Source organism: Budorcas taxicolor, chromosome 2 (genome assembly GCF_023091745.1).
Source record: "Budorcas taxicolor isolate Tak-1 chromosome 2, Takin1.1, whole genome shotgun sequence".
NCBI classification, from domain to species: domain Eukaryota; kingdom Metazoa; phylum Chordata; class Mammalia; order Artiodactyla; family Bovidae; genus Budorcas; species Budorcas taxicolor.
In genome coordinates, this window is record NC_068911.1 from 82,619,302 (window position 1) to 82,645,943 (window position 26,642).

Genomic DNA, 26,642 nt, shown 5'->3' on the forward strand with positions numbered 1-26,642 from the left:
AGGAATGATGGAATTAGAAAATTAAAATTATCAAAATGCCAAATTATCATCTCCGAGGTTACTTGTTACTTACAAAGAGAAAGCATTAATTTTTCAATGGAGAGAGATGGCAGTTACCACTTGAACCAAGTGATGCAAAATTACTGATAGTGGAATATCTTCACCTTACCTTTCTGTGATATGGAATAAGGGAAACTAATGTACCTAGTTTACATTACTATGAAATCTTCTTGCCACATAGCTGACTCTAATCAAGCCCCTAGATTTCGCTTCTGCTTTACAGGAAATATTCAGTATAAATGCCCAAGTGAAACCTTGAAATGATGTGTGCAGACAAATCTAGAACATGGGTGTGCTACAGGATAGCAGCCTGGACTTTTCAAAAAAATCACAGTCCCAGGAAAAAAAGAAAAGTAGGGAGACTACTGTAGTTGTAAAAATACAGAGCTACAATAACCAAGCAATACAACATATAAAGTTAATTCAGTACTGGATTAAAGTACTCTTTAAAGATATTCTTAGGACAATCAGAAAATTTAAATATGGAATGGATGTTAAATGATGTTATGAAATGCTTTTTACTTTTCTTAGCTTTTCTTGTTTGATAATTGTATTATGGACATTAGGAGAACATCCTTATTCTTAGGAAATGATGCTGAGGTACAAAAGTTAAGTGGCATGATATTTGTAATTTATTTATAATGATTCAGAAGAAAAAACCAAATAGACGTATATATATATATATATATATATATATATATATATGCATACACACATATATACATACACACACATACATATATATTTAGATGTATATGCACTAATGTGAAAATACTAAAAACTTGAATTTTGGTAAAGGGTACCTAAGTATTATACTATTCCTTTAATTTTTCTGTATTCTTGATTTCTTTCCAAAATAAAAGGGTGGAAAGTTTACATATGCATGTAAATTAACTAAAAACACACTGTTCCACTGATGTTTTGTCCTTTGATGGACTGTTTTAGGGATATGTTATTTGTGTCATGTCTCAGTAAATCCAATTGTAGTAGAAAACAGCAGTCACTATTAGGATGGAGAAAACTGAACCTGCTGTCAAGTCTTGGCTACATAACCACTATCTAGCGATGGTGGGAACTCACTTTTGACCCTTAAGGTTTAGTTTCCTCATTTGCAAAATAGGAATAATGTCCTACCCACTCAGAACATATTATGACATAATCATGCTTTCAACCCAAAGTAATATATAGCTGAATTCCTTTTTCTTCTCCTAAAGTGTGAAAATAACCTCATGAAAGAAGATAATTTGATCCTAGGCATTCATGAAAGTCTTACCTTTTAGACCACAAAGTCTACACATGGCTGCAAACACTGTAGATTCCATTTCGATATTTCTGATGCCGGCATTATATGCTCTCTTTAAGTAATCTAAACCCTTTTCTCTGGAAAAAGAGCACAGTGCTCCATCGAGTCGACCCTGGCCTGAAAGAGAATGGAGAATGTTTAGCAACTTGATGTCCTACTACAGTCGCTGTGGCATCACTGAGAGGCTTGCTGTCAGACCACATGCTCTGTGGTGAACCCTAACCTGTGAGCCTGCACCCCAGATAAAATAAATCTAGCCATCTGAATCATCCTACCAGAGGACATGAGGCAAGAGTGTGCCTAGCTCAAGCATCTCACATACAGTGGGGTCTCCATGACCCTGAGCTCCCCAACTCTGGGGCAAGTAACCACTGAGTGGCCTCAGCAGCCAGCACTGTGCCCAGGGATAGCAGGATCTGGAGGGTTGCTGGAAGATCTGCCCTTTGAGGACAATCTCAAGTTGCTCCTGGGACTGGCAGATGGCCCAGAAACAGTTGCTGCAGAAGGATAAAATGCTCTAGGCCCCAGTGATGATCCTAAGCTACTCGAGGATCAGCAGGGTGGTTTGGATACTGCGGTTCCGTCTGGCCGTCCTGGACCGTGGTAGGTACATACAGAGGGTTGATTGGCCAACCCTGTTCTCTACCACACACCTCAGGCTGCACGCTTGCCTTTTGTGATCACATGTTTCTCTTTTAGGAGGCTCTCAGTGTTTATTTAGCACTTCATTCCACCTGCACCTGCTAGTGGGGCCAGAGAAAAGGCAGATGCTAGGACTCCTCCACTGCACATGCACTGGGAACAGACTTCACCGGGTCCTACCTCCGAGGGTATCCTGTTGAAGCAGGGAGGCCAGTATACACTGTTAGCCATATTGCACAATTTCTCTTTATTTTGTCTCCCTTTCCTCTCCTTTTCCCCTTTTCTTTATCTTTCATGCTACTTCTACTCTACCCACTTCTGCACTCCTTGTAGCTGCCTGCTAACACCACTAATGAACCAATCTAAACTCAGATGGCCCACAAGTCAAGCAGGTAATGTCAATAAGGTGGGCCTGGTGGGAAGGGAGCAGCCTCACCTCACCTTCAATGAACGCAGCCCCAGATGTGACTTGCCAGGGCAGCCATGCATAGATTATTTTATAGTTTTAATATTATGTTATTATGTTATTTCAAGAAGCCCCAAATCTAGATATTTTTCATATGGAAAATCCAAAACATATAAATGTTGGCAAAATAATTCACACTTTAAAAATACTGTGCAGCCCAAAGAAACTTTGACTCCTACATGTGCTGTTTGCAAGCTCTGGCTTAAACTCATTGGTGACCCTCCCAATGAAGGGGCCAGTGGCCTGAGATGGAGTCTTTACCCTTTCAGACCCAAAGCACCTCCTATTTTATAACACATATGTTGTGACAACACATTTGCTAACCTGAAGTAACCAGTATAGATAATATAATGTATCTTCATACATAATTGTTTATAATTCAATGTAATACTTAAAGTTTGATCCAAAGGGAAAAGAAAAATAATTTAAAGTGAAGTAATATGTAGTTTGATGAACATACTCAGACGCAGCTATACTACAAGATTTCTAGAATGCCCTCCAAGGAACTGTACCAACCCTGGTTAGATTCTTTCCTGTGGAATGAGCAGTGTCTGTCCCAGAGCGATTTTTCTCCTGGCCCCCCACCCCTTGTAGCAAGAACTGCTACTTGGAAGTCACCTTCAATTTGTTCCTAAACTTGATTTGAGGACATTTTACTCATGGCTGAGAGAGGAGAGAACTGATCTGAGACTATTCCATCCCTTCAAGATTTCCTCCTCCAAGTATTTCTCCTGATTTCCTGGTTCCCACTCTTTAATAGATACCTGCTTCTTTTCAAGGTACAGGTGAATGTACCTCAAAATGGCAGAAGCATAGAAGTTTATCCCCTTTCTCCAATTTAAATTAAAGGTGTAAACAGAGATAAGATTTTGCTAACATCACTAATTGCATAGAGTATCCAATTTGTTCTTAGAGGATTAAACTCACTCTCAAAATAAATTCATTATGTGTATGTCTCTTCTGCTTATTATGTCCTTACATTACTTTAGTAAGTTGAAAAGGCTGTTTCAGTGCCTTTTTAAATCCCCAACTATTAATTCTCTACGGTGAAGTTTTTAATATAAATTATACGTTTGAATAACAAAGTATTGCTGGTAATTTTCTGCTGCTTTTGCAATTTATAAATTCTTCTCACCTTCATAAAAATCATAGGTACACATCGTATGTCCAATGAGGGTTGGGAAGGTGGAAATTTCTTTGCTACAGTTGAATAGTTCCTCAGCCAGTTCTTTGTCAAGTTCAGTACTTCTGGTGACAATGTTGTCCAAGATTACCTGTTCAAACCGGGGCTTAAAGAAGGAGTCTACAGCTTCATCTGTTATTACAACAGATCCCGGCGCAATCCCTGCAGTGTGGGAGTAAATAGGTGGTTACAGAAGAATGTCACTTAGAGTTGACTTGTAACACGTAGTATAGAATCTCTTCTTCCAGCATTAATTAATGCTAGTTGCTAATGATTCTCTGGATTTTCAAGTTTTAAATTATTTTCTTTTCCAAATGCAATTAATAATAACATTCCAAACAGGCATTTACATTTGCTGTCTTTCCAGATTCACATTTACAATGTGATGGGGTTTAGATTTCAAGACAAACATGACTCTTGGGCATGCAAATTAGTATTGGCCTTCGGGCTCAAATTTGAATAAATTAGGTCAGGAATAAACTAAGCGAGACTGCCAGCAAGTAGTCTTCATAAAGTGATGTGACTGCTTGATATGTAATCTTCTCTGCCACTCTTTGATTACTATAATTTCTTTGCATCACTGTCGTCTCTTCTGTTTGGTCTTCATCACATCCATTCCCTCCTCCCCTCTCCCGCCCCATGTAAATTAGGCCTCTTGTCTGACCTTCCATTGCTACAAAGTCTGGTTTGCTCCTGGAACTCAGGAACTCAAGTCTCTGGGACTTGAGAAATCATTTTCTGCCAACTGTTATTCCCCTGGCCTGATTCACTCTCTCATCCTCCCCCATGCACTTTCATCAGACTAACTCCAACCCATTCTTCAAGTGTCAGCTTAAATCACTTCCTTCAAAAGATCTGAATCCACAGCGGGGTGTGGGGAGGTCTAAAAGGTCACACAGATAGATTATATTCAATTTCCCCAGGAAGGCTTGCCCTGGTGGCTCAGATGGTAAAGAATCCACCTACAGTGCAGGACACCTGGGTTCGATCCTTGGGTTGGGAAGAATCCCTGGAGAAGGAAATGGCAAACCCACTCCAGTATTCTTGCCTGGGAAATCCCATGGACAGAGGAGGCTAGCAGGCTATAGTCCACGAGGTCACAGACAGTTGGTCATGACTGAGCGACCAGCACTTTCTTCACTAGATTCTCTCTGTCCTAAGATTCATTACACTTTTCGTAATTCCTCATTTGTTTGTCTGTTGTCCTGATAAAACATAGGCTCTATAAAGGCAAGAGCAGTATTTGTCCTCTGTTTTCTCCTTGGTAGTATTATGCCTATCACATTATAGGTTTGTTGTTATTCAGTCACTAAGAGTCCAACTCGTAGTAACCCCATGGACTGCAGCACAACAGGTTCCTCTGTCCTTCACTAAGACCCATAATTTTCTCAAATTCATGTCCATTGAGTTGATGATGTGATCTAACCATCTCATCCTCTGCCACCCCCTTTCTCCTTTTGGCTTCAATCTTTCCGAGCATCAAGGACTTTTCCAATGAGTCAACTCTTCAAATCAGGTGGCCAAAGTACTGGAGGTTCAGTTTCAGCAGCAGTCCTTCCAATGAATATTCAGAATTGATTTCCTTTAGGATTGACTGGTTTATCTCCTTGCAGTTCAAGGGTCTCTCAAGAGTCTTCTCCAGCACCACAATTTTTTTTTTAGGTCCAGGTCTTTATTTTTACATCCATCAGGCCATGAATTCATAGAGAATGGGCTCCAGTAGTTCGGGTTCCTTTCCATTGGTCCTCACGGAGTGTACTTCTCTGGGTAGAGCAGGCTGGCGCTTCAGCTGAACCCAAGTCCCTTTCTCTTTGGCGTCCTTCTTTTTCTGATCATTTTCCTTCACAAATTTCAGAAAGCTATCTCAGCTCTTCGGTTGCTTAATATGCTCTATATGCACATTAATTCTCTTGGCAAGAATCTTGCCCTTAACTTGTTTGTTTACAATGATGCCAACATCATGCTGGGTAACACTGTAGACTCTCCCAGTTTTTCCATGGTAACATTTGTGGAGCATTCCTTTTTTCAACAGTACCCATTCCCTTGATATCCACGATATCATCCTTCTTATAGATTTGTATGTATGTGGCCAAAGGAACAACTCTGTGTTTTCTGAAAGGCCTAGGGAACATGTAGTGGGTGCCCCTCCTCTTTCCCTTTGTGTTGGTCATTTCTGTGAATTACTGGAAGGTGGCAGTTCCAGCCGAAAGGGCAGCACCACAGTTTGAAAGCTTCAGTTTTGGTGCTCAACCTTCTTTATGATCCAACTCCCACATCCATACATGACTACTGGAAAAACCATAGCTTTGACTAGATGGACCTTTGTTGGCAAAGTAATGTCTCTGCTTTTGAATATGCTATCTAGGTTGGTCATAACTTTCCTTCCAAGGAGTAAGCATCTTTTTATTTCATGGCTGCAGTCACTATCTGCAGTGATTTTGGAGCCCAAGAAAATAAACTCTGACACTGTTTTCAGTTTTCCCCCTTCTATTTGCCATGAAGTGATGGGCTTGGATGCCATGATCTTAATTTTTTGAATGTTGAGTTTCAAGCCAGCTTTTCCACTCTCTTTTTCACCCTCATCAAGAGGCTCTTTAGTTCCTCTTCATTTTCTACCTTTAGAGTGGTATCATCTGCATATCTGAGGTTATTGATATTTCTCCTGGCAATCTTGATTATAGCTTGTGATCCATCCAACCTTCTGTTTTGCATGATATACTCTGCATAACAGTTAAAGAAGCAAGGTAACAATATACAGCATTGTCATACTGCTTTCATAATTTGGAACCAGTCTTTTGTTTTATGTCCAGTTCTAACTGTTGTTTCTTGACCCCCATACAGGTTTCTCAAGGGACAGGTAAAGTGGTCTGGTACTCCTTTCTCTTTAAGAGTTTTCCACAGTTTGGTGTGATCCAAACAGTCAAAGGCTTTAGTGGAGTCAATAAAGCAGAGATAGATGTTTTTCTGGAACTATCTTGCTTTCTCCATGATCCAGTGAATGTTGTCAAGTTGATCTCTGGTTCCTCTGCCTCTTCAAAACCCAGCTGGTAAACCTGGAAGTTCTCAGTTCACCTACTACCGAAACCTAGCTTGAAGGATTCAGAGTATAACCTTACTAGCATGTGAAATGAGCTCAATCGTATGGTGATTTGAACATTCTTTAGTATTGCTCTTCTATCAAATTGGAAGGAAAACGGACATTTTCCAGTCCTGTGGCCACTAAGTTTTCCAAATTTGCTGACATGCTGAGTGCAGCACTTTAACAGCATCATCATTTAGGATTTTAAATAGCTCAACAGGAATTCCGTCACCTCCACTAGCTTTGTTCATAGTGATGCTTCCTAAGGCCCATTTGACTTCACGTTCCTAGATGTTCGGCTCTAGGTGAATAACCACACCATCATGATTATCTAGGTCAGTAAGGCCTTTTTTGTATAGTTCTTATGTATATTCTTGCCACTTCTTCTTAATCTCTTCTGCTTCTGTTAGGTCCTTACCATTTCTGTCTTTTATCATAGTGGTTCAGTTGGTAAAGAATCTGCCTGCAATGCAGGAGACCCACGTTCGATCCCTGGGTCAGGAAGATCCTCTGGAGAAGGGAATGACAACCCACTCCAGTATTTTTACCTGGAGAATTCCATGGACAGAGGAGCCTAGCAGACTGTAGTCCATGGGGTCACTAAGAGTCAGACATGACTGAGCGACTTTCACTTTCACTTTTCATCCTTGCATGAAATATTCCCTTGATATCTCCAATTTTCTTGAAGAGATCCTAGTCAATCTCCCTACTTTTTTTCAATTTAAGCCTGAATTTTGCAATAAGAAACTAGTGATCTGAGCCACAGTCAGCTCCAGGTCATGTTTTTGCTAACTGTATAGAGCTTCTCCATCTTTGGCTGCAAAGAACATAATTAATCTGATTTCAGTATTGACCATCTCGTGATGTCCATGTGTAGAGCTGTCTCTTGGGTTATTGGAAAAGGGTCTTTGCTGTGACTAGCATCTTCTTGCGAAAAAACTCTGTTAACATTTACCCTGCTTCATTTTATACTCCAAGACCAAACTTGCCTGTTATTCTGGGTATCTCTTGACTTCCTACCTTTTCACTCAATTCCCCTATGATGAAAAAGGCATCTTTTTTTGGTGTTAGTTCTACAGGGTCTTGTAGGTCTTCATAGTATCAATCAACTCCAGCTTCTTTGGCATCAGTGGTTGGAGCATAGACTTGGATTACTGTGATATTGAATGGTTTGCCTAGAAATGAATCAAAATCATTCTGTTGTTTTTGAAGCTGCACACAGGTACTGCCTTTTGGACTCTTATTGACTATGAGGGGTACTCTCTTTCTTGTAAGGGATTCTTGCATCCAGTAGTAGATACAATGGTCACCTGAATTAAATTCGCCCTTTCTGTTCCACTATAGTTCACTGATTCCTAAGATGTTGATGTTCAATCATGCCATCTCCTGCTTGAACACCTCCAGTTTACCTGGATTTATAGACCTAACATTCCAGGTTCCTATGCAATATTATTATTCACAGCATGGAACTTCACTTTCGCCACCAGATATATCCACAACTGGGTGTCATTTCCACTTTGGCCCAGCCACCTAATTCTTTCTGGGACTATTAGTAGTTGCCCTCTGCTCTTCCCCAGTAGCATATTGAACACCTTTTGAACTGGAGGGCTCATCTTCTGGTGTCATATCTTTTTGCTTTTTCATACTGTTCATGGCGTTCTCATGGCAAGAATACTGGAGCGGTTGCCATTTCTTCCTCTAGTGCACCACGTTTTGTTAGAACTCTTCACTATGACCTGTCCATCTTGAGTGGCCCTGCATGGAATGGCTTATAGCTTCATTGAGTTATGCAAGCCCCTTTGCCACAACAAAGCTGTGATCCATGACACATTAGAAGTACTCAGTAAAAACTCATTGAATGAGTGAAACGTTTCCATAGAGATGCCACAGACGGAGATCTGCAAACTACAACTCATGGGCCAGATCCAGTCCATCTTTGTAAATAGAGTTTTATTGAAACAGCCACATTCACTCATTTGCATATTTTTAATGATTGTTTCCACACTAATGGCAGAGTTCAGATGTTGCAACAGAAACCATATGGCTTGCAAATCCTAAAATATTTATTATGTGACTTAGTATAGAAAAAAATTACAAACTCTTACCATAGTGCCTAGCCATATCCTTCTGGGTTCTTAATAAATTCCAACATGGGTCAACATGTGGTTAATTTAGAAAATCCAGGTAGAGACCCAAAGTGGACTATGATGATAGAACCTTGGTAGGTCAAATACTTTTTAAATAAATCAAAAAAGTAGCTTCTTGAATTATTTACAATGTCCTAAAGACAAGAAAGTGACTGAGAAGGAAACTGAAAACGTGGACATCAATAATGAAATTATTCACATGCCTTCCTAATATTTAGATGCATTGGAACATTTATATCCCAGTTAAAAGCTAATGTACTATCTACTATTTATTCAAGTACTTCATCATCATCAGTTTTGTTGGCTCATTTAAAGAATGGAAACATAAGGGGGGAAAAAAACAAGTTGCATTTCTTCATCTCCAAATCAATGTTTCTTAAGACAAAACAAACAAACACATCTTACCAATAAGCTAAGAATTCTTAATGAGACCAGAACTTCAAAATGATAGATATCCACAACAGCGCATTGCTTTAATTTCCCACAATTCATCGCCCTTCATTGTGCTGCGAGGGATGTATGTATCATGAAGCAAAACACCTAGAGTCCATGACCTTAAGCTGGATGGTCAGTAGGGTACCTTGCCCGCACTGGACACTTGCTAATATCACAGGGAAACCTCAGCGGTCAGGATGGTACACTGCATGGGCACGGGCTGCACAGACAGAGCCTTGTATCCCACAACTCAAGAATTCTGAGCACTTTTTATAACAACATTATCCATTTCATCCCCAAATGCCTCATTCCCTACTATTGCCTATTTGGCATAACATTGGCTAAACAACCATCCAGAAGGATGCCTGATCTAACAATGATTGCTAACATTCTCCTTCTCTTTCCAAATGAACATCCATAGATGTCCTTTAATCCATCTGTGAGGGTCTTGGTGGACTTTCCTGTACCATAGCTGTGGAAAGGACATGATTTTTTTTAACATGTCTGTTTCCAGTGAAGCACTACTTAGCCACCTGTGTAATTCTAAGACCAAATTTTTATTAATAATTTCCATCTTAAAAAAAAAATAATTCCCATTCAGTCCTCTCGCTCTGTCAACCCAACATTTTCAGTTACAATGCCCTGCTCTGTTTGCATTTCTTGACATAGTAGAATTATCCTCTCACAAGATCTGCTCCTGAGGAACCAGTTGAAATAGAAGGTCTCCTCAGAACTTTACCTGAACCCAGGGTAGATATATTAACAAGGCTCCTGACCAGTTGCCTGGCCACCTGAGGAGTAAGGGAGGAGGTGAGGTGCTGAGAAAAACTTTGGAAGCATCTCCCGACTCTTCTCTAACAGCCTGGCCTGATGTCTTCTGGTATGTCCATGTAGAAAAGGCCCAGACCAAGGCAAGTAAAGGGTGACACTAACGTGAGCTAAAAGCAATGTTTTCCTGAGAACTATTGCCATCTTCTTACTTAGCTGATAAACAAAGCAAGTCTTAGTGATTTTTTTCACTTGAAGGCACTTATTTCTGTCACTTATAAAATGTTTAAGCTTCAAAATTTATGCTAACCCTTGAAACTTACCCTTAACCTCAAAACAAATTTCCTAGCAGTTGTTCCACTCTTCCCCTTAAGAACACCTAAGCCTATTTGGGCAATAGGCAGTGTGAGGTCTCACTCCAGGTTTCCATGCAGGTAAAAAGAGAAAGATTATACATACATATATGTGCACATACATATATATATATACATACATACATATATATATACGCACACACACACATTTCTTTAAATTCCTTTAGTTTTCTCTAAGTTTAAATTTCCAAATTGCCTCAAGCTCAGCCTCCTGACACTTTTCAGCCCATCTGGGTTTCAGCGGGGCTCTGGGTATGTTGGTATGCTTTGGCAGCTAGTTACCCTGTATGGAACCACTCCTTGAATTTATTAGAATAGTATAGAAATCAGTTCATCTCACCTATTCCCCCTGATGTGCCGATTCTGATGATGGTAACGTCAGAGCATCGGGCATGGTATAGTAATTTAATGAGTTCATGAAGCATAATGGAAATGGAGGGGATGCCCATGCCATGCTGTGGAGAGAAAAGGGAAAGTCATTATACATCTCACAGACTGATACACGCACAGGACATATTTTCTTCCTTCATTACAAGTTAACAGCCCGCAGATAAATTTGCATAATCATTATGACTTTGCCAAAGCAGAGAAAACCGTAAGTCAGCTCTAACTGACGCCCACATGACATGCTGATAGATGGGTCCATCTGTGATGATCAAAGAGAGGCATCTCCCTGCCAGTTAAACTGAGTTCAACCCTCATTGTCAAGAGCAGAAGGTGGGGACAGGGTGGTGTACTGGTGTGTCAGGGCAGTGCCATTTCTGGGCTTTTCAGTGAGTCTTTGAAAAAGAGCTTTTTGCAAGATTGACTTGATTTCAAGGAAATATAGATTTGGCTGCCATGTATTTAGTCCTTTTCCATCATACTAAATGAAACAGTAAGTCCATTTCATTGCTCTCACGTTTCCATGTTCATTTGCGGGTAATTCTGTGTGAGCTCTGAAAGGTAAAAAGTTAGAGATATGGGTTATACCTACACCTAAAAATTGGAGCATATACTAAATGTATGCATGCCTGCTAAGTCACTTCAGTTGTATCTGACTCTTTGCAACGCTATGGACTGTAGCCCACGAGGCTCCTCTGTCTTTGGGATTCTCCAGGAAAGAATACTGGGGTAGGTTCCCATCCCCTCCTTCAGGGGATCTTCCTGACTCAGGGATCATACCCACGTCTCTTATGTCTCCTGCATTGGCAGGTGGGTTCTTTACCACTACCACCACCTGGGAAGCCCATACTAAATGTGTAGGTGAGATTAAGTTGTTGAACAAGTTGCTATAGATCATGATTGCAACCCTGTCTTCCTCAGCATTTGGAAGAGTAGAATCATTGTCACAGAATAAAGATCAACACAGGTTAGAGGATTTGGCCATTCCAAATCATTTGGCATTTACAATATGTTCTAATAATGTTCCAGAAAGATCCTCCATGCTGGAATTTGTGGTAGATGGAGCTAAGTTTAGAATCGGTTTCTATTTCATTTCTAACATAATGCCAGAGAGTCAAAGGTGGTCTTCAGTGTTCTACTCAGGCACAAAGACTTCGTGTGCACAAAAGCACCAGGGGCATCTTGGCAGTTAGATGATGGCTTCCACTAATTCTTCATTAACAAATCTGGGAAACCACTGCAGTCACGGGCACAATATTTTCATCTGAGTTCCCTTTTTCTCACCATCAAGAATATTAAACTACAGAAACTAGGTTTATTTTTGGTTGCCATGGAACATGTTCTGACCTCCAAATGCATTGTAAGTCTCCTAGAGGCCTGAATCAAACCTGTGTTAATTGTATGTCCAAGATTAACTAGTCTTGGCTCTGCCACTAATGAGTAAACTCTCTAAGTCTCATTCCTCAATTGTAAATGAAGAGAATGAACCATTATTTGATTTATTAGTGAAAAGTGAAGTCGCTCAGTTGTGTCCGACTCTTTGCAAACCCATGGATTCCAGCCTAAGAAGCTCCTCTGTCCATGGGATTTTTCAGGCAAGAATACTGGAGTGGGTTGCCATTTGCTTCTCCAGGGGATCTTCCCAACCCAGGGATCAAACCCGGGTCTCTCACACTATAGGCAGACGCTTTACCATCTGAGCCACCAGGGAAGTCTATTAGGTTCCTCCTAAATCAGATGCTTGATAGGTTTATGATTATCACGTTATATATGGCATAGTGATAAAATGACAAATGGTCTTGTGTATTTCTACTGAACTCTCTCTCTGTCTCTCTCTTTCACACACACACACACACACACACACACACACACACCCAGACCCCAGCAGCTCTTGGAGAGGAAGAATTTTCGAAGAAGGGATCTCAACTGGAAATCCTCTTTCTGCCTACTGAGGCTCATTTCCAATTGGCTGACCTCTTCGGGCATGATACATATTTCAGTTCTTTTTCTGACGGGCCAACAGTATCAGTCACTGCTGTTTTTATATCTGAAGTTTTACTACTTGTTTATGATAGTTTCTCATTTTTATAAATGTTACCTTTTTGTCCTTCCCCATTTATTGTGCAAAAAAGGACAAAGAGTTGTAGTCTAAAAGTCAAACAAAAGTTAGTAAGACAAAATATGCCAAGATCAGGGGATATTCAGTTTTTTCTAATGTAGATATTCTATAATTGTTGGATAGAAAAATACATGAATGAATGATTTCTCCCATTCGAGTCCAAAGCAGGTTTCATGTGTTTTGACCCACAGGAGAGATCAGCTTGGCTGTTCCACTAGTGTTGCATCGTTCCCCCTTCTTCAGTCCAAGCTTGTAGCCATGATCATCCATTCTTCCACCTCCAGAGTGACTGAGGAAAAGTAGTTATCCCCTAGTGCAGGAGTCATATATAATACAGCTCCTTAGAATTGTCACACCCTGTTGTAGATTCTTCCCTTGTCATCTGACATGGTTAACTGTCTCCTTATGGGGGCTTCAGTGTCTAGACACTTACAGCCTCAGAACTGTTGTTTCAGAAAATAGCCCTGTGGCAGAGAGACCCACTTGGAAGGCAAGCTGGGTGCACATGCATTTACACTTGGCTAAGTATATGCTATCCTGGGTCCAAGAGGGAAAGTAGCCTTGTGTTCCCTAAGATTGCAAGTCATTCCACTTTCATATTGTCTCAGGACACTGTGTGTCCAGAGCTGTTAGCATGTTCTAAATACAGGAGAGCAATTTACAAGATCTCCATAGAAATGCATTAGCAGCTTTTCAGCAAGCTTAGTATAGTGTTAAATGGCACCACTTTGGTAATTCTGAAAATTGGACCCTGTGTACTAAAAGCCCAACATTCCCAAAGTTGGATAAGACATAGAGGAGAAAAATTGCTGGTGGCTTATTAATCAGTTACAAACTAAAGAGAGGAAGTATGCTTTGAAGGCGTTTTCCCCTAACTTGCATAGCTTAATGGTAACTAATAAAGTGTACCAAAGTGGCACAGAATGCTATTTTCTGCCCCTAGGACTTTTTCCAACTATAAATGTCACACCTGGTCACTTCATTTAACTGCGTGAAAATGCAAAGGAGATTAACAGGAACTCCTATATTTGGAAGGTCCCACTTTCTTTTGCTAGCTTGTGATGACTACGTGACATACAGCTATTGAGTACTTACACTGATGGAGAGCACGGGACCAATTTTGTACATACAATATCTGTCTGTCCCAGCACAGATATCCTTGATGTCCTCTTCACTGTCCGCCAGTCTGAGCTCCTTGTGCATAAACAGTGCAAATGCTTTCATTCTGTTGGGGCTCCCACCAACACAGACAAACTGATAATAAAAATAAACAATTACCCGCCTGAGTACCCAAGATAAAAGGCAAGCGTCATCTTTCAACTTTAATGTTGTTACTTTGTTTTTCAGTTATATACGTAGGGATATATGTAGACGTTCTGGGTTAATGTTCATGAGTTAAATAATTGGCATCATTAACTGGTAAATAAGGCAACCAGAAAAAAAGTTTGATGTACTTAATTTGTAAAGAAAAAGATAATCACATAATCAAAATAAGTGTTGATTTTGCTCAAGTGGGTATTTTTGTCACAGTGAATATCAACCAGCATCTCAAGTTTATATAGGCAACCTGTTGTTGGGCATTAGTGGGCTACAGGCTTAACATGGCAATACCGAGGACATGGAATGTAAGTAATATAAGAGTAACCATAGGAGAATGACAAGTTTAGATATGTTTTCTGATTCCACCCTCCCAAGCATATGTTTTTATTGTGAAATACACAACGTTAACATGAAACTTAAAAGAAAGCACAAGGCTTTCCAACTTCTCATTCAGAAGAAATCCTCATGGAACAAGCCTTATCATTGTAGACTAAAAATCTCAGTATGGTATTTCTTCACTTCCAATGATTTGGTTTTATTTTTGTCTTATTTATTCATGTTTTAACATCTTTGAAATTACAATATGTGTTGCAGTCAAGAGTGTCAAATCTAATAAAGTACAGTAATAAAATCATCTGGTAATTGCTTGTGCAATAGCCTGTTAGGGGTACATCAGCCCCAGGGCTGGGAGAGGTGGATGCCAGAGACAGGATGGGCATGACCTAAGTGAAGTGTGGATGAGCAGCCAGCTTTGTGGGGACCAGTGCTCAGCAGTGGGATGATGAATGGCAGCAGGTATCAGAGACCCAATGAAGCATAGTCCACAGAAAGGTACCAGCTACAAAGTCATTCTGGAATCTGAGCTGAGTGGTAAAGTGCACAGCGTCTGAAGAAGCCCCAAGTCAGAGAGATACTGAAACACAGTGGTTAGAGGACTGCCCTTTGAAGTTAGAGAAGCCTGGTGTTGTACCCCAATTCTGTCTCTGATTAAGAAGCTTGTTCAGTGTTATACATGTAATCTCTATGTGCCTCAGATCTTCATCACCAAAACAGGAAAAAAAAATACAGTCCCTTTTGAGGATTTTGTTGAGTGTGATAGAGGACAAAGACAGGCACCTTCTGAGTGGTCAACAAATAGTAACTTCCATCTTTCGTATTAGAGGGCAATTTCCTAGCCCTGCTTTTAGCTTGTTTATGTGTTTCTGTATTTGCATAATTTTTGCAAATGAAGCTGGTTCAAATCCAGCAAGGAAAAGGCAGCTGGTGCTGCCTGACTGATGCAGGCAGTGTTGGGCAGAGCTTCAGAAAGATTGTCGATGAGGTCTCTCACAGGGATAAAGAGTATCTGCCTAAGGAAATACCTAACTGGGGTTGTAGCGTTAGGTGCCCAATTCACAAACGATTGACTGTGAATCATGGGTGGTCTCATTACATGATGCATTGTTTCCATTTAGCAATAACTTCTATGCCACCCTCATTCTCAATTATGGGATGTGATTACCCTTTTATCCAGGCCCTCTGCTTCTCTTCTACCCTCATTGCTGTCTTTTCTGCACCTTCTTACAAGGCTCTTGGTTAGGGCTTAAAGTTGGTATGAACTGTAATGAAAGGTAGCCGTCAAGCCTGAGTAGCGAAGAGAATAAAGCCATGGTCTAAGGTGAGTTTTTGAATTATTATTGATTATTCATGAAATTTTCCCCTTGTGAGTATGGATAGTTAAGACTTGGCTCAAGATCTAAGTACAAGGAGGTCATTTTTGTTGTTGTTGTTTCCTTTTTACAAAATACAGTAGTTTGAAAATAACCTCATTGTGTGGTACCATAAATGTAAATTACAGCTATTCAGATTGACCATAAAACCAAAACAGATGTTGGAATAGCTTGCGGTTTGAATTCTTCTTTGAACGCAGATATTGCTGTAATCAATGGGAATTTCTGAGTGTTTCTGGAGACATGAAGATGATAAGTATAGACAAAAGCATTTTTGTTCTTAAAGAGTTATTTCTAAATCAGACTTACTAAATATCACCTCTGGACACAATTTTCAGTCTGGTTGCTTTGATGAGAAGTAAAATACAACTGAAGACCACCAACCAACATTAACCTTAAGCAACACTTTCTGTGATTTATGCTCCCTTCAATTATGATTTGTCCTGGTTTTATCAAAGGAGACACAAATGTGTTGGGAAGGAGTCTGAAGCATTGCAAAACTATGTTAAGGACTTGGTCTAATGACTGCCAGAATGAGCTCACTTTCAAATATGCCTACTGTTTTGAAAGACTTAGCTTTGCCATGTTGCATTAATCTAGTCCTGTTTCAGTATATGTATTTCACATGTTAATAAAGGAGTAAGAAGACTTAAAATACACATTATATAGTGGTATAATGCTTTTCCATATTACTTGAAATTTCTAGGGAGAGAATGGAGTGTACCAGTTAGTGATTTTATAAAAGATATATTTGGAGGCTGAATTTGAGTAGATAGCTTCTAAAGATCCCTCACTATATTTTTCAGATGATTGATTAAGCCAAGTCAGTATGACAGAAGACATTAGCTGTTCACCAAAGCTATTTCCCCTTCTTTCTGGGTACACTACTAAATGTAACTTTCCGGCCTTCTCTTCAGTTAGATGAGGCCATATACCTGAGTTCCAGCTGCTAGAATGTGAACAGAGTGATGAGTGTCACTTCCAGTTCTCACCCACAGCAATCTCCCAGTAATGATCCTATAGATCGTCTTCCACGTGTCTGCTGAATGGGTGTTGACACCCAGGCACTCCTAGCAAGGCACCCCTTGAAGATGACAGAGCAACAAGATGAGAAAAGTCTGGATCCTTAATCACCAGTTGGAGGAAAGCCACCCACCAACCCAGGGGCACCCACTTGGCACTCACTGTGAGTGAGTAACAAACTTACATTGTATTATGCCGCTGATATTTTGAAGTAGCAGCTAACAAAGCCCTTTAAGTACAGTAAGTAAGAAAATGAAAAAAATAGAGATCATTTCAATGATTTAAAATTTTAAGTTTTAAAATTTTACACACTCAAAGTTCTTCTTTGAACATAGTGGTATTAATAATGATCATCTCTGTGAAGACAAGGATAAGTTTTCAGGTACTGATGGGTTATGTCCTCTCTCCTTACCTAGGATTGCTATTCTGGAATTTAAGTGAGTCAAGCAACTGAACCTAGCATGTTCTCGATCGAAGATAAGAATGTAACTGGAAGGAGGCAAGTTTCTGAGAAGAGCATTAATAAATATGTCAGACTTTACCTGCTGCCTCTAAAGAATAGATTAAGCAGCCAGTTCAGATTATTTGAAACTACATTACTTTCTTACCAATCTACACACACACACACATACACGTTTGCCTCCTACCCATCCAAATGGCCCAATCAATAGAGTTGTTCTCTGGTAGAAATGTGTTCTAAACCAGAGCATGTCTTTTTATCCAAAAGAGAATCACTGAAGTGGTCTAGAACCAGGTGGGTTGTGAATTTTTAAGATTGGATAGTGGTTATGACAAAGTATAAGAATGAGTGCTGATAAAAATCTAGTCAGGTAGAAGAGAGAGAGATACCTAGATATGTAAATAATAGATCATGTTCTGTCTCAAAAACATGTCTTTTTAATTAGATGTGCACCTTAGTTTATTAATTATGATGGATCATTTAATTAATCAGAGTTATCTTTATATAAGGGTCCTGGAAAAATTGTGAGGCATGAACCTCAAACCTAACATCTGAATTCAGATAAAGTCTGGTTAATGAGTATCACAGACAGCCTTGATCAATTTCTCTTGGAGCATAAATATCAGAAACAGCAGTAGGAAAAGAGGTTACATTGAAAAGATGAAGCAAAAGATTGAGGGATGCCATGAGAGGGCAAGGAGTAACTGATTGCAGGGGAGTAAGGAAACAGGCAGGTCGCATCAGATCAGCCTGTATCTTCACACCTTGTGCCACAGGAGCAACGGGAGGGAGGAAGCAATTTAACACCTACTGTTAATGAGCATCATAGATTGATTTCTTCACCTCCCTCTTCCTGCTTTCGTTCCTTCTCCTCCTTCTTCATGTACCTAACATCCTCCTCCTCTTGCTCCCCTTTCTCCAGTGCCTCCGGCCAATTAATGGACTATTCTCAGTTACGATGACTCAAAGAGTCCACCTAGTGCAGTAGGCAAGAATCCTGGAAATTGGACAAGTCCTAGCGCTGCCACTATATGGCATAACTTGTTAACCACCTTTGATCAGTCTGAACTCAATTTCCTTATTTTATGGAGAAAATGAATATCTGCTATACCCACTTAAAAGAGGGAATGTGAATATTTGAGATAGTGGATGTGCAAATTTTAATTTTTGTTCTTATAATTGCTGCTGCTGCTGCTAAGTCACTTCAGTCGTGACTGCAGTGCCACCCCATAGACGGCAGCCCACCAGGCTCTGCCATCCCTGGGATTCTCCAGGCAAGAACACTGGAGTGGGTTGCCATTTCCTTCTCCAAGGCATGAAAGTGAAAAGTGAAAGTGAAGTCGTTCAGTGTGTCTGACTCTTTGCGACCGCATGGACCGCAGCCCACCAGGCTCCTCTGTCCATGGGATTTTCCAGACAAGAGTAATGGAGTGGGGTGCCATTGCCTTCTCCAAGTATAACTGCTAAAGGAGTGAGGAGTGAATAAAACTCAGCTGAAAACTGCACAGTTCTCTAGTAGTGGGACTGTGTCCATATAGGCCTTTTAGAGCACAAAAAAAATTTTTTTAAGTTCGTATATGGAATAGATTGGAGAAGGCAATGGCAACCCAGTCTAGTACTCTTGTCTGGAAAATCCCATGGACAGAGGAGCCTGGTGGGCTGCAGTCCATGGGATCACTGACGGTCGGACGTGACTGAGCGACTTCACTTTCACTTTTCACTTTCATGCATTGGAGAAGGAAATGGCAACCCACTCCAGTGTTCTTGCCTGGAGAATCCCAGGGACAGGGTAGCCTGGCGGGCTGCCGTCTATGGGGTCTCACAGAGCCAGACACGACTGAAGCGCCTTAGCAGCATATGGAATAGATAATGAATGAGAGCCTAGTATATAGCACAGGGCACTCTACCCAGTGCTAGCTGGTGACCTAAATGGGAAGGAAATCCAAAAAAGAGGGGATGTATATATACATATATACATACATATAGGCTTCCCTGGTGGCTCAGAGGTTAAAGCGTCTGCCTGGAATGCGGGAGACCTGGGTTCGATCCCTGGGTCGGGAAGATCCCCTGGAGATGGAAATGGCACCCCACTCCAGTACTCTTGCCTGGAGAATCCCATGGAGGGAGGAGCCTGGTAGGCTACAGTCCATGGGGTCACAAAGAGTTGGACATGACTGAGCGACTTCACTTTCACTTTCATATATACATATAGATTTATAATTCACTTTTCTGTACAGCAAAAATTAACACAACATTGTAAAGCAACTATACTCCAATAAAAATTAATTTAAAAATAAGTTTATTCCCTTTGACCACTTCTGTAAATCATCTTAAAGAAATAGACATATATGAAAAAATTTTAGGTACAAAAATATCCATTTGAGCGCTGTTTATGATGGAAAATACTTCAACATGAAAGCCAATTTTAGACTGTATAATGTATGGCACAGGCACTTGGCATCCATAAAAACTGTTTCAAAGAGAATATTGTAATATGGGGAAATATTAATGACATCAAGTTAAACGAAAAAACACAAGATGTAAAGTTATGTAATTCTAACTATTACAAAATCTATTTATTAAAAAGTTTTAAAAGAAAAGAAAATAAGTTGATGGCATCTATGTCTAGGAGTAGGAGTTTTTCTTAGGTGTGTTTTTTGAAGTCATTATTCTTTTATATATTTTTCCAATTTTAATAATGAACATGAGCCACTTTTATAATTAATATATACATTTAAGATAAAATAAATAATATAGACATACAATTTTCCTAGTAAAATTCCATAAACATTTTTTCCTCATAATATTGTTTTATGAAATAACAAAAATCTTAATAATATGAAATATTGAACAGTGGTTGTTTTCGGGAAGTGGTAGATCCTATTGTTAGTTCCATTGAGTTATTTCATAGTTTGATAAAATGAAGATTAGTGAGGTTCATCTATAAATAAAGATGTTAAACAGTGAACTGAATCATAACGAATTCTGAACACCCAGCAGGATTGTCAGTAAAGTCAGATTTATCTCTAGGGTCCAGAGAAAAGTCAAATAACAATGTTTGCAGATAGATTTAGTTCGGGAACTTTTGTGTCTTGTTGAGTTGGAAATGATTATTTATGACATACACCATCTGAATTGTTTCAGAGAATGAGCATGACTTTGGTTCCTATCGGACCTCTGACATTTCTCTAGCCAAAAGAGTAATGTTTATGTTAGGAAAATAAGGAGAAATATCACCAGAGGAAATTAAACTGTTTTCCCTAAAGTTAGAAATACTTTACCTTTACATCTCCAAACATTTCCGGTAGGTTGTGTGTTTTTGTTCCTAAATCCAAGTGATAGAGAACATCTTCATCCATAGAGTCCAGGTAAGGATTTTTAACATGAACAAAACTTTTTCTGAAAAAAAAAAATAATAATAATAATAATACAAAGAAGATGTAAAGCAATCTGGAGAGATACCACACAAAAGAGAAATATCATTCTACATCTATGATAACCACAAGCCCAAATATTGGACACAAACCGTCGTTTAGGATTAATTGATTTGTAAGGAAGAAATATGGTATAATGAATAAAAATGACAAAGATTTGCTGTGCATTTACTGTGTGCCAGGCATAGCATTAGGCATGAAAATTCCACAATGTCATAAAAACTGCATATAATAAATATATTACTTCATTTAATCCTATAATCATTCTATTAGGTAAAAAATACTAATAATTCAATTTGTAAGAAGCCAAAGCTTACAGAAGCTGAGAAACTTGTGGAAGATTATATAACCAAGAAATTGCAGGGCAGTCATTTCTGCACAGGCAGGCTTTGCTCCCATGGCAATCCTTCCATACACTCTGCTGAGGGAATATTATCACTGCTGTCTTTTCATCTCTGCATATTTCTTTGTCTCCTCAACTTTCCATGGGGTTTTGTGTATGTCTGTATCTCAGTGTATGTGTACATGTAATCTGTGAGTCCAATAGTGTCTTTCAGCTCCATAGACCAGTGTTTCTCAAAGGTCAACAAGCATAAGAATCACTGAACACTTAATGACTTCTTTTCTAGAAATTTTGATTCAGCAGGTTGAGTGTGTCAGATTTTGCCTTTTAAACAAGCTGCTCATTGGTGTGATGTTGCTGGCCCAAGGATCACACTCAGAGTAGCACTGCCATTGAGGATTCCATCAACCAAGCTGAATACATCACCTCCTCTCCACGCCAGTGGCCACTGCCCCAGCTTAGACCTCCATCACAGCAGTGCAAGCTGAACCACCAGGTTTTCATCCCTCTCTTGGTAAAGTAATACAAGACGTGGAAGTCAAGACAGTGAATTGAATGCTGCTATAGAAATCACCTTAATTCAAACATTCCTATTTATGAAGCACATCATCTATACAGACTTTGGTTATTTCAATAATAATTATATACTGCTTTAATTAGTAGTAATAAAAAATTATGTACCCTACACCACAGTGGATCCGCCATCTTTACCAAGAACCATCTGGGACTTCTCTGTTCTATAGACCTCCCATTTCCCTCCAAATACCTCAAAATCCCCTAACAAAAACCTTACATCTTTCTAGATCTCTGATGATCCTCAACCTGATTGAACACTAAAATCACCGAGGGGCTTTGTAGGAAACACTGTTGCCCAGGTCCCAATTAATTTAAACTCTGATTATGTTTCAGATCTTCTGGGATGATCTGATGTGAAGCCAAAGTTAAGGACCCTTGCTCTAGGCCTTTGTTCCTGAAACAGCCTTCTGCTACCCTTCCATTTTTTAATTACTGGAATCCTACTTGATATTTTAAAAAAGTATGGTTTCAGATATATATAGATTTTTTATTGGAGTAAAATGGCCTTGAGTAATGAAAATTTTAAAAATAAACAAATGGGACCTAATTGAACTTAAAATCTTCAGCACAGCAAAGGAAACCATTAACAAGATGAAAAGATAGCCCTCAGAATAAGAGAAAATATTTGCAAGTGAAATGACTGATTAAAAGATTAATCTCCAAAATATACAAACATCTCATGCAGCTCAATATCAAAACAACAAACTCATTCAAAAATAGGCAGAGACCTACATAGACATTTCTCCAAAGAAGACATACAGATGACCAAGAGGCACATGAAAAGACGCTGAAAGTGAAAGTCGCTCAGTCGTGTCCGACTCTTGCGACCCCATGGACTGTAGTCCATGGAATTCTCCAGGTCAGAATACTGGAATGGGTAGCCCATCCCGTCTCCAGGGGATCTTCCCGACCCAGGAATCAAACTGGGATCTCCTGCATTGCAGGTGGATTCTTTACCAACTGAGCTATCAGGGAAGCCCTCACTAGGTATTAGAGAAATGCATATCAAAACTACAATGAGGTACCATCTCACACCAGTTAGAATGGCCACCATCTAAAAAGTCTACGAACAATAAGTTTACAAACAATAAAGAGAGTGTGGAGAAAAGGAAACCCTCCTACTCATTCATCAAGGTCAAATTCAAATACCATATCCTCTGTGAAGGCTTTTCAAAGCATCCTTCCTCTCTGGTCAGTATGAATTCCTCCCCACTGTGCTCCTAAAGCATATATTTTAGCATTTCACATGTTAAATTTTTTGCCTCCCCAGAAAGATATGAATTCCCTCATGCAAGCTCTCTCATATATCTTTTTTTAAAGCTTTTTATTTTCTGTTCGAGTATAGCCAATTAATTAATGGGAATCCACTCCAGTATGTTTGCCTGGAGAATTCCATGGACAGAGGAGCCTGGTGGGCTACAGTCCATGGGGTCTCAAAGAGTCGGACACAATGAGCACACATGCATAGCCGATTAACGGTGCTTTAGTTTCAGGTGAACTGCGTAGGGACTCAGCTGTACATATACATCTTTTTTTTTAATTCCTAAATCTTTAAAAATTCTACTTGCTGAATTAAATTTAACTGTTCAGGAAGTAGAACAGAAATACTATTAATTTCCAAGACATTTAAGATAACAGATTCTTAGTGAATCAGAGTAGATTTCAAAAATAAAATATTCCATGGCATTAGTGCACTTTCAGAATAAGCTTCAAAGCAAAAGGATATCTCTCTTCTCTTGATGAAGGGCAAGAGGACATTGACCCACTGTCCCTTGCTAGACAAAGTGGTCAATGAACCAGCAGGGTCAGCAGCATTCACCTGGACAACTTGTTAGAAATGCAAAATCTTACTCCCTACCCTAGATCTAATGAAGTCTACATTTCAACTAACTGTTTTGTGATTCTCATGCACATTAAAGTTTGAGAAACACCACCATCCACTTTCTCTTCCAGTTTCTATTATGCTTCCTGTCTTACTCTGCCAAAACAGCTTCACTATCTGGATATTTTTCCTTTGGATTCCCAATTGAATGAGTGAATCATTACTCTTTAAAAGAGTTCATCTACTCCAGAGAGTCAAAATCTAACTACATATCAGAATCACCCACGGTGCTTTAAAAAGTAGTGATACCTGGACCCAGCTCCTTGAAAATCTGATTTAGTTGGTCAAGGAGATCTGGGACTTTGTATTTTTAAAATCACTGATCTACTCCACCTCTTCTATCTTCAAGAAGAACTTCTCAAACTGGCATAACTATTCATTATATTCTTTCATGTTAATAATAATACTCCTCTTAATTCATTCTTTATTTTTCCTTGATGTCTGTTCCATTGTCTAATGATCCCTTGGACTAGAAATTAGGGCAGGGAGATGTCTGTAGATTTTTATTACATTGGGTTCATCGAGAAGCATTTCTAAGATGATCATGCTTACCAATGACCAGATAAAGTATTAATTTGGGTATCATACCAAATTCAATCCAGTATGAATCAGACAATTGCTTCAGTTTTTCCAAGATATATAATTTTTATTAAATAGACTTGCATTTACTGTCTTCTCTATCTTGTTTTGCTTTTTTTTTTTTGATAAAACATAAGCCAGAGATGGGGTTGGGAATAAAGTCTTTTAGCAAACTATGACAAGTTACACAGCACTGTCAGTATTAAATATTGTTAACCAAAGTAAAGTGCTGGCTGAGAAGTCTTTCCATTTTACTATTACCTCCATCTTTGTACTTTTTGCTTTTCTTTCTCCTTGGCTTCCCTGAGGAAATGAACACAGTGGAAGGCTACTTCTGTTTGAGATGTGTAAGTGTAGCATTTTCTGAAATGCTGACCTGATGGAGGCTTTAAGCAGACATTTTACACAACTCTCAGCAAATCAGAGGGAACTTGCAAAATTCCTTAAGCTTCATGAAGATTAATGCTCTATTATGTTCTGTGAACCTGGGACAAGAATTGGAGCTAAATTTGCAGATTTATGTCTACCTCTGAGATGAATAAGCTACATGTATTTAAAAAGTGAATTCTATGTAAAGTCCATCACAAAGCATATGAAATCACTTTGTAATATGCTGCAACACAGTTAAATCTGCCTTAGATACCAGGAGGCCCCTTTAATTATATCTCAGATATAGCACATAGTCTTGGAATCAAAGACTGAACTGCACACTGAATTTCAGGCTGAACTGTGAATTTATTCATTCAGGCAGGTTGGTTCAGCTTTTCCATGTTTTTTGGTGACTTGTTTTGCCCCCACTTTCTTTTTTCTTTAATTGAGATGTAATTGACATATTGCCCCACTTTCTTAAAGATGAGCTAAACTCTCCCAAGAACTGAGGAAAGAAAATGCCACTGAGAAGAAAATTGGCATTGTTTTTGCTTTGTATTCTGAACTGTGTTCCAACTAAGTGATCTCTAAACTTAAGAAACTTACATAACTGTAGAGATCCATCTTCTGAACATTTAATATAAAGTCCAAAGAACCTCCATCTTGTCAAAGTGAATAGAAAAAAGTCAAAATTACTCACCCAACGTATGTATTCCTGTCAGATCTCATGGATGTGTTGGAAGCAGGTAAAATCGAAGCCATATTCTATAATATGAAGATAGTCACTCTTAAGTTGATAACAGAAAATAAAAATATTGTAATTTGCTACTCAATTACAGATCAAATCACAGTAGAATGATGGTAGAATGCCACTCTCTCTTTAAACTTGTTTTCTACTGAAACTGCTAATGGAAATTTCCCCTTAGCTTTCTAAACTCCCTTATCAATTCAAAAATATTCCCCCTGACATAGCCTTTTATACTATACCCCAGGTCTCAGGGCAACATTTCCCCGAGGAGATAGGCCCCCTTTGAAGGTGGGGCATCTATCTCTCTAATAGGATAGGTTGGTTGATTTGTTAACTGTTGACCAGTGCACCTTCTCCCTACATTTGGCCTTGGTCCAGTATGGGTCTGGGGTAGCACACAGACTTATTTTCTTTAAGACAACTGTATATGGTTTCAAGTCCTCCACTGATTTCCATAACAAATCTACCAGGTTGTCTCAAAATGTATCCGGTACACGTGAGAACTTTCAGTTTCCAAACATTCATTTTCTTACCCCATCCTACCTCTCATCAACTTGTTTTCATTCTTTGTGATCACAGTGAGAAAAACACACAAACTTAGGACCTCAGAACACCCCTTCATTTGAACTTTGCCCGTTCAAATTCACACAGAAGGTCTGATAATTAAACAAAACCTGTTTCCAGGTACTCTTTATTTAGCTAAACCCAAGGCTGCCTGTGAAATCCAATGAAGCAGCTGTCAGAAATCAACCAAGGTAGAATAACAAAATACAGACTAATATTTTCAGAAAACAGGGTATTTCTGTCAAGAAATCCATGAATTCACCATGTTTGCTGTTGTTTATCACTTTATACTTCTACAGATAGAAAAATCTAAAAGACATTAGAGGAACTTCACCATCCTGTTTCACTTTGGCTCAGCTCCAGTGAAAATCAGTTGAGGTTCTATGCTGGTGAGAGCATCAAGAATATTAATCTCATAACTTTCAAGCAAACTGGAGCTTCAAATGTCCATAAATACCCAAACAGCACCAGATCAAGGCACTCCATAATGTGCGTGGATTTCTCTGTAAGAATGTGCATAACAGCGGAGAATCAAATGCCCATATCTTTTTTTTTTTTTTTGGAGGATAGTTGATTTATAATGTTGTGTTGGGTTCAGGTGTACAGCAGAGTGAATCAGTTATACATATATCCACTTTTATTTAGATTATTGTCCCACACAAGTCATTACAGAGT

General features: G+C 39.2%; 1 protein-coding gene and 1 pseudogene across 1 annotated transcript in view; both read right to left on the bottom strand.

Annotated features, from left to right (window-relative positions):
• Positions 1-25,417, bottom strand: part of UPP2 (uridine phosphorylase 2) — a 39,136-nt gene extending 13,719 nt beyond the window's left edge. Inside the window, exons 1-6 of the mRNA XM_052664322.1 lie at positions 25,356-25,417; positions 20,754-20,871; positions 14,056-14,214; positions 10,798-10,912; positions 3,607-3,816; positions 1,334-1,480 (exon numbers count right to left, since the gene is read on the bottom strand). Of these exons, the coding sequence (XP_052520282.1) occupies positions 1,334-1,480; positions 3,607-3,816; positions 10,798-10,912; positions 14,056-14,214; positions 20,754-20,871; positions 25,356-25,417 (811 nt within the window). The remainder of the gene's footprint in view (positions 1-1,333; positions 1,481-3,606; positions 3,817-10,797; positions 10,913-14,055; positions 14,215-20,753; positions 20,872-25,355) is intronic.
• Positions 5,342-5,828, bottom strand: LOC128071489 (60S ribosomal protein L21-like; annotated as a pseudogene).
• Positions 25,418-26,642: the final 1,225 nt, after the last annotated feature.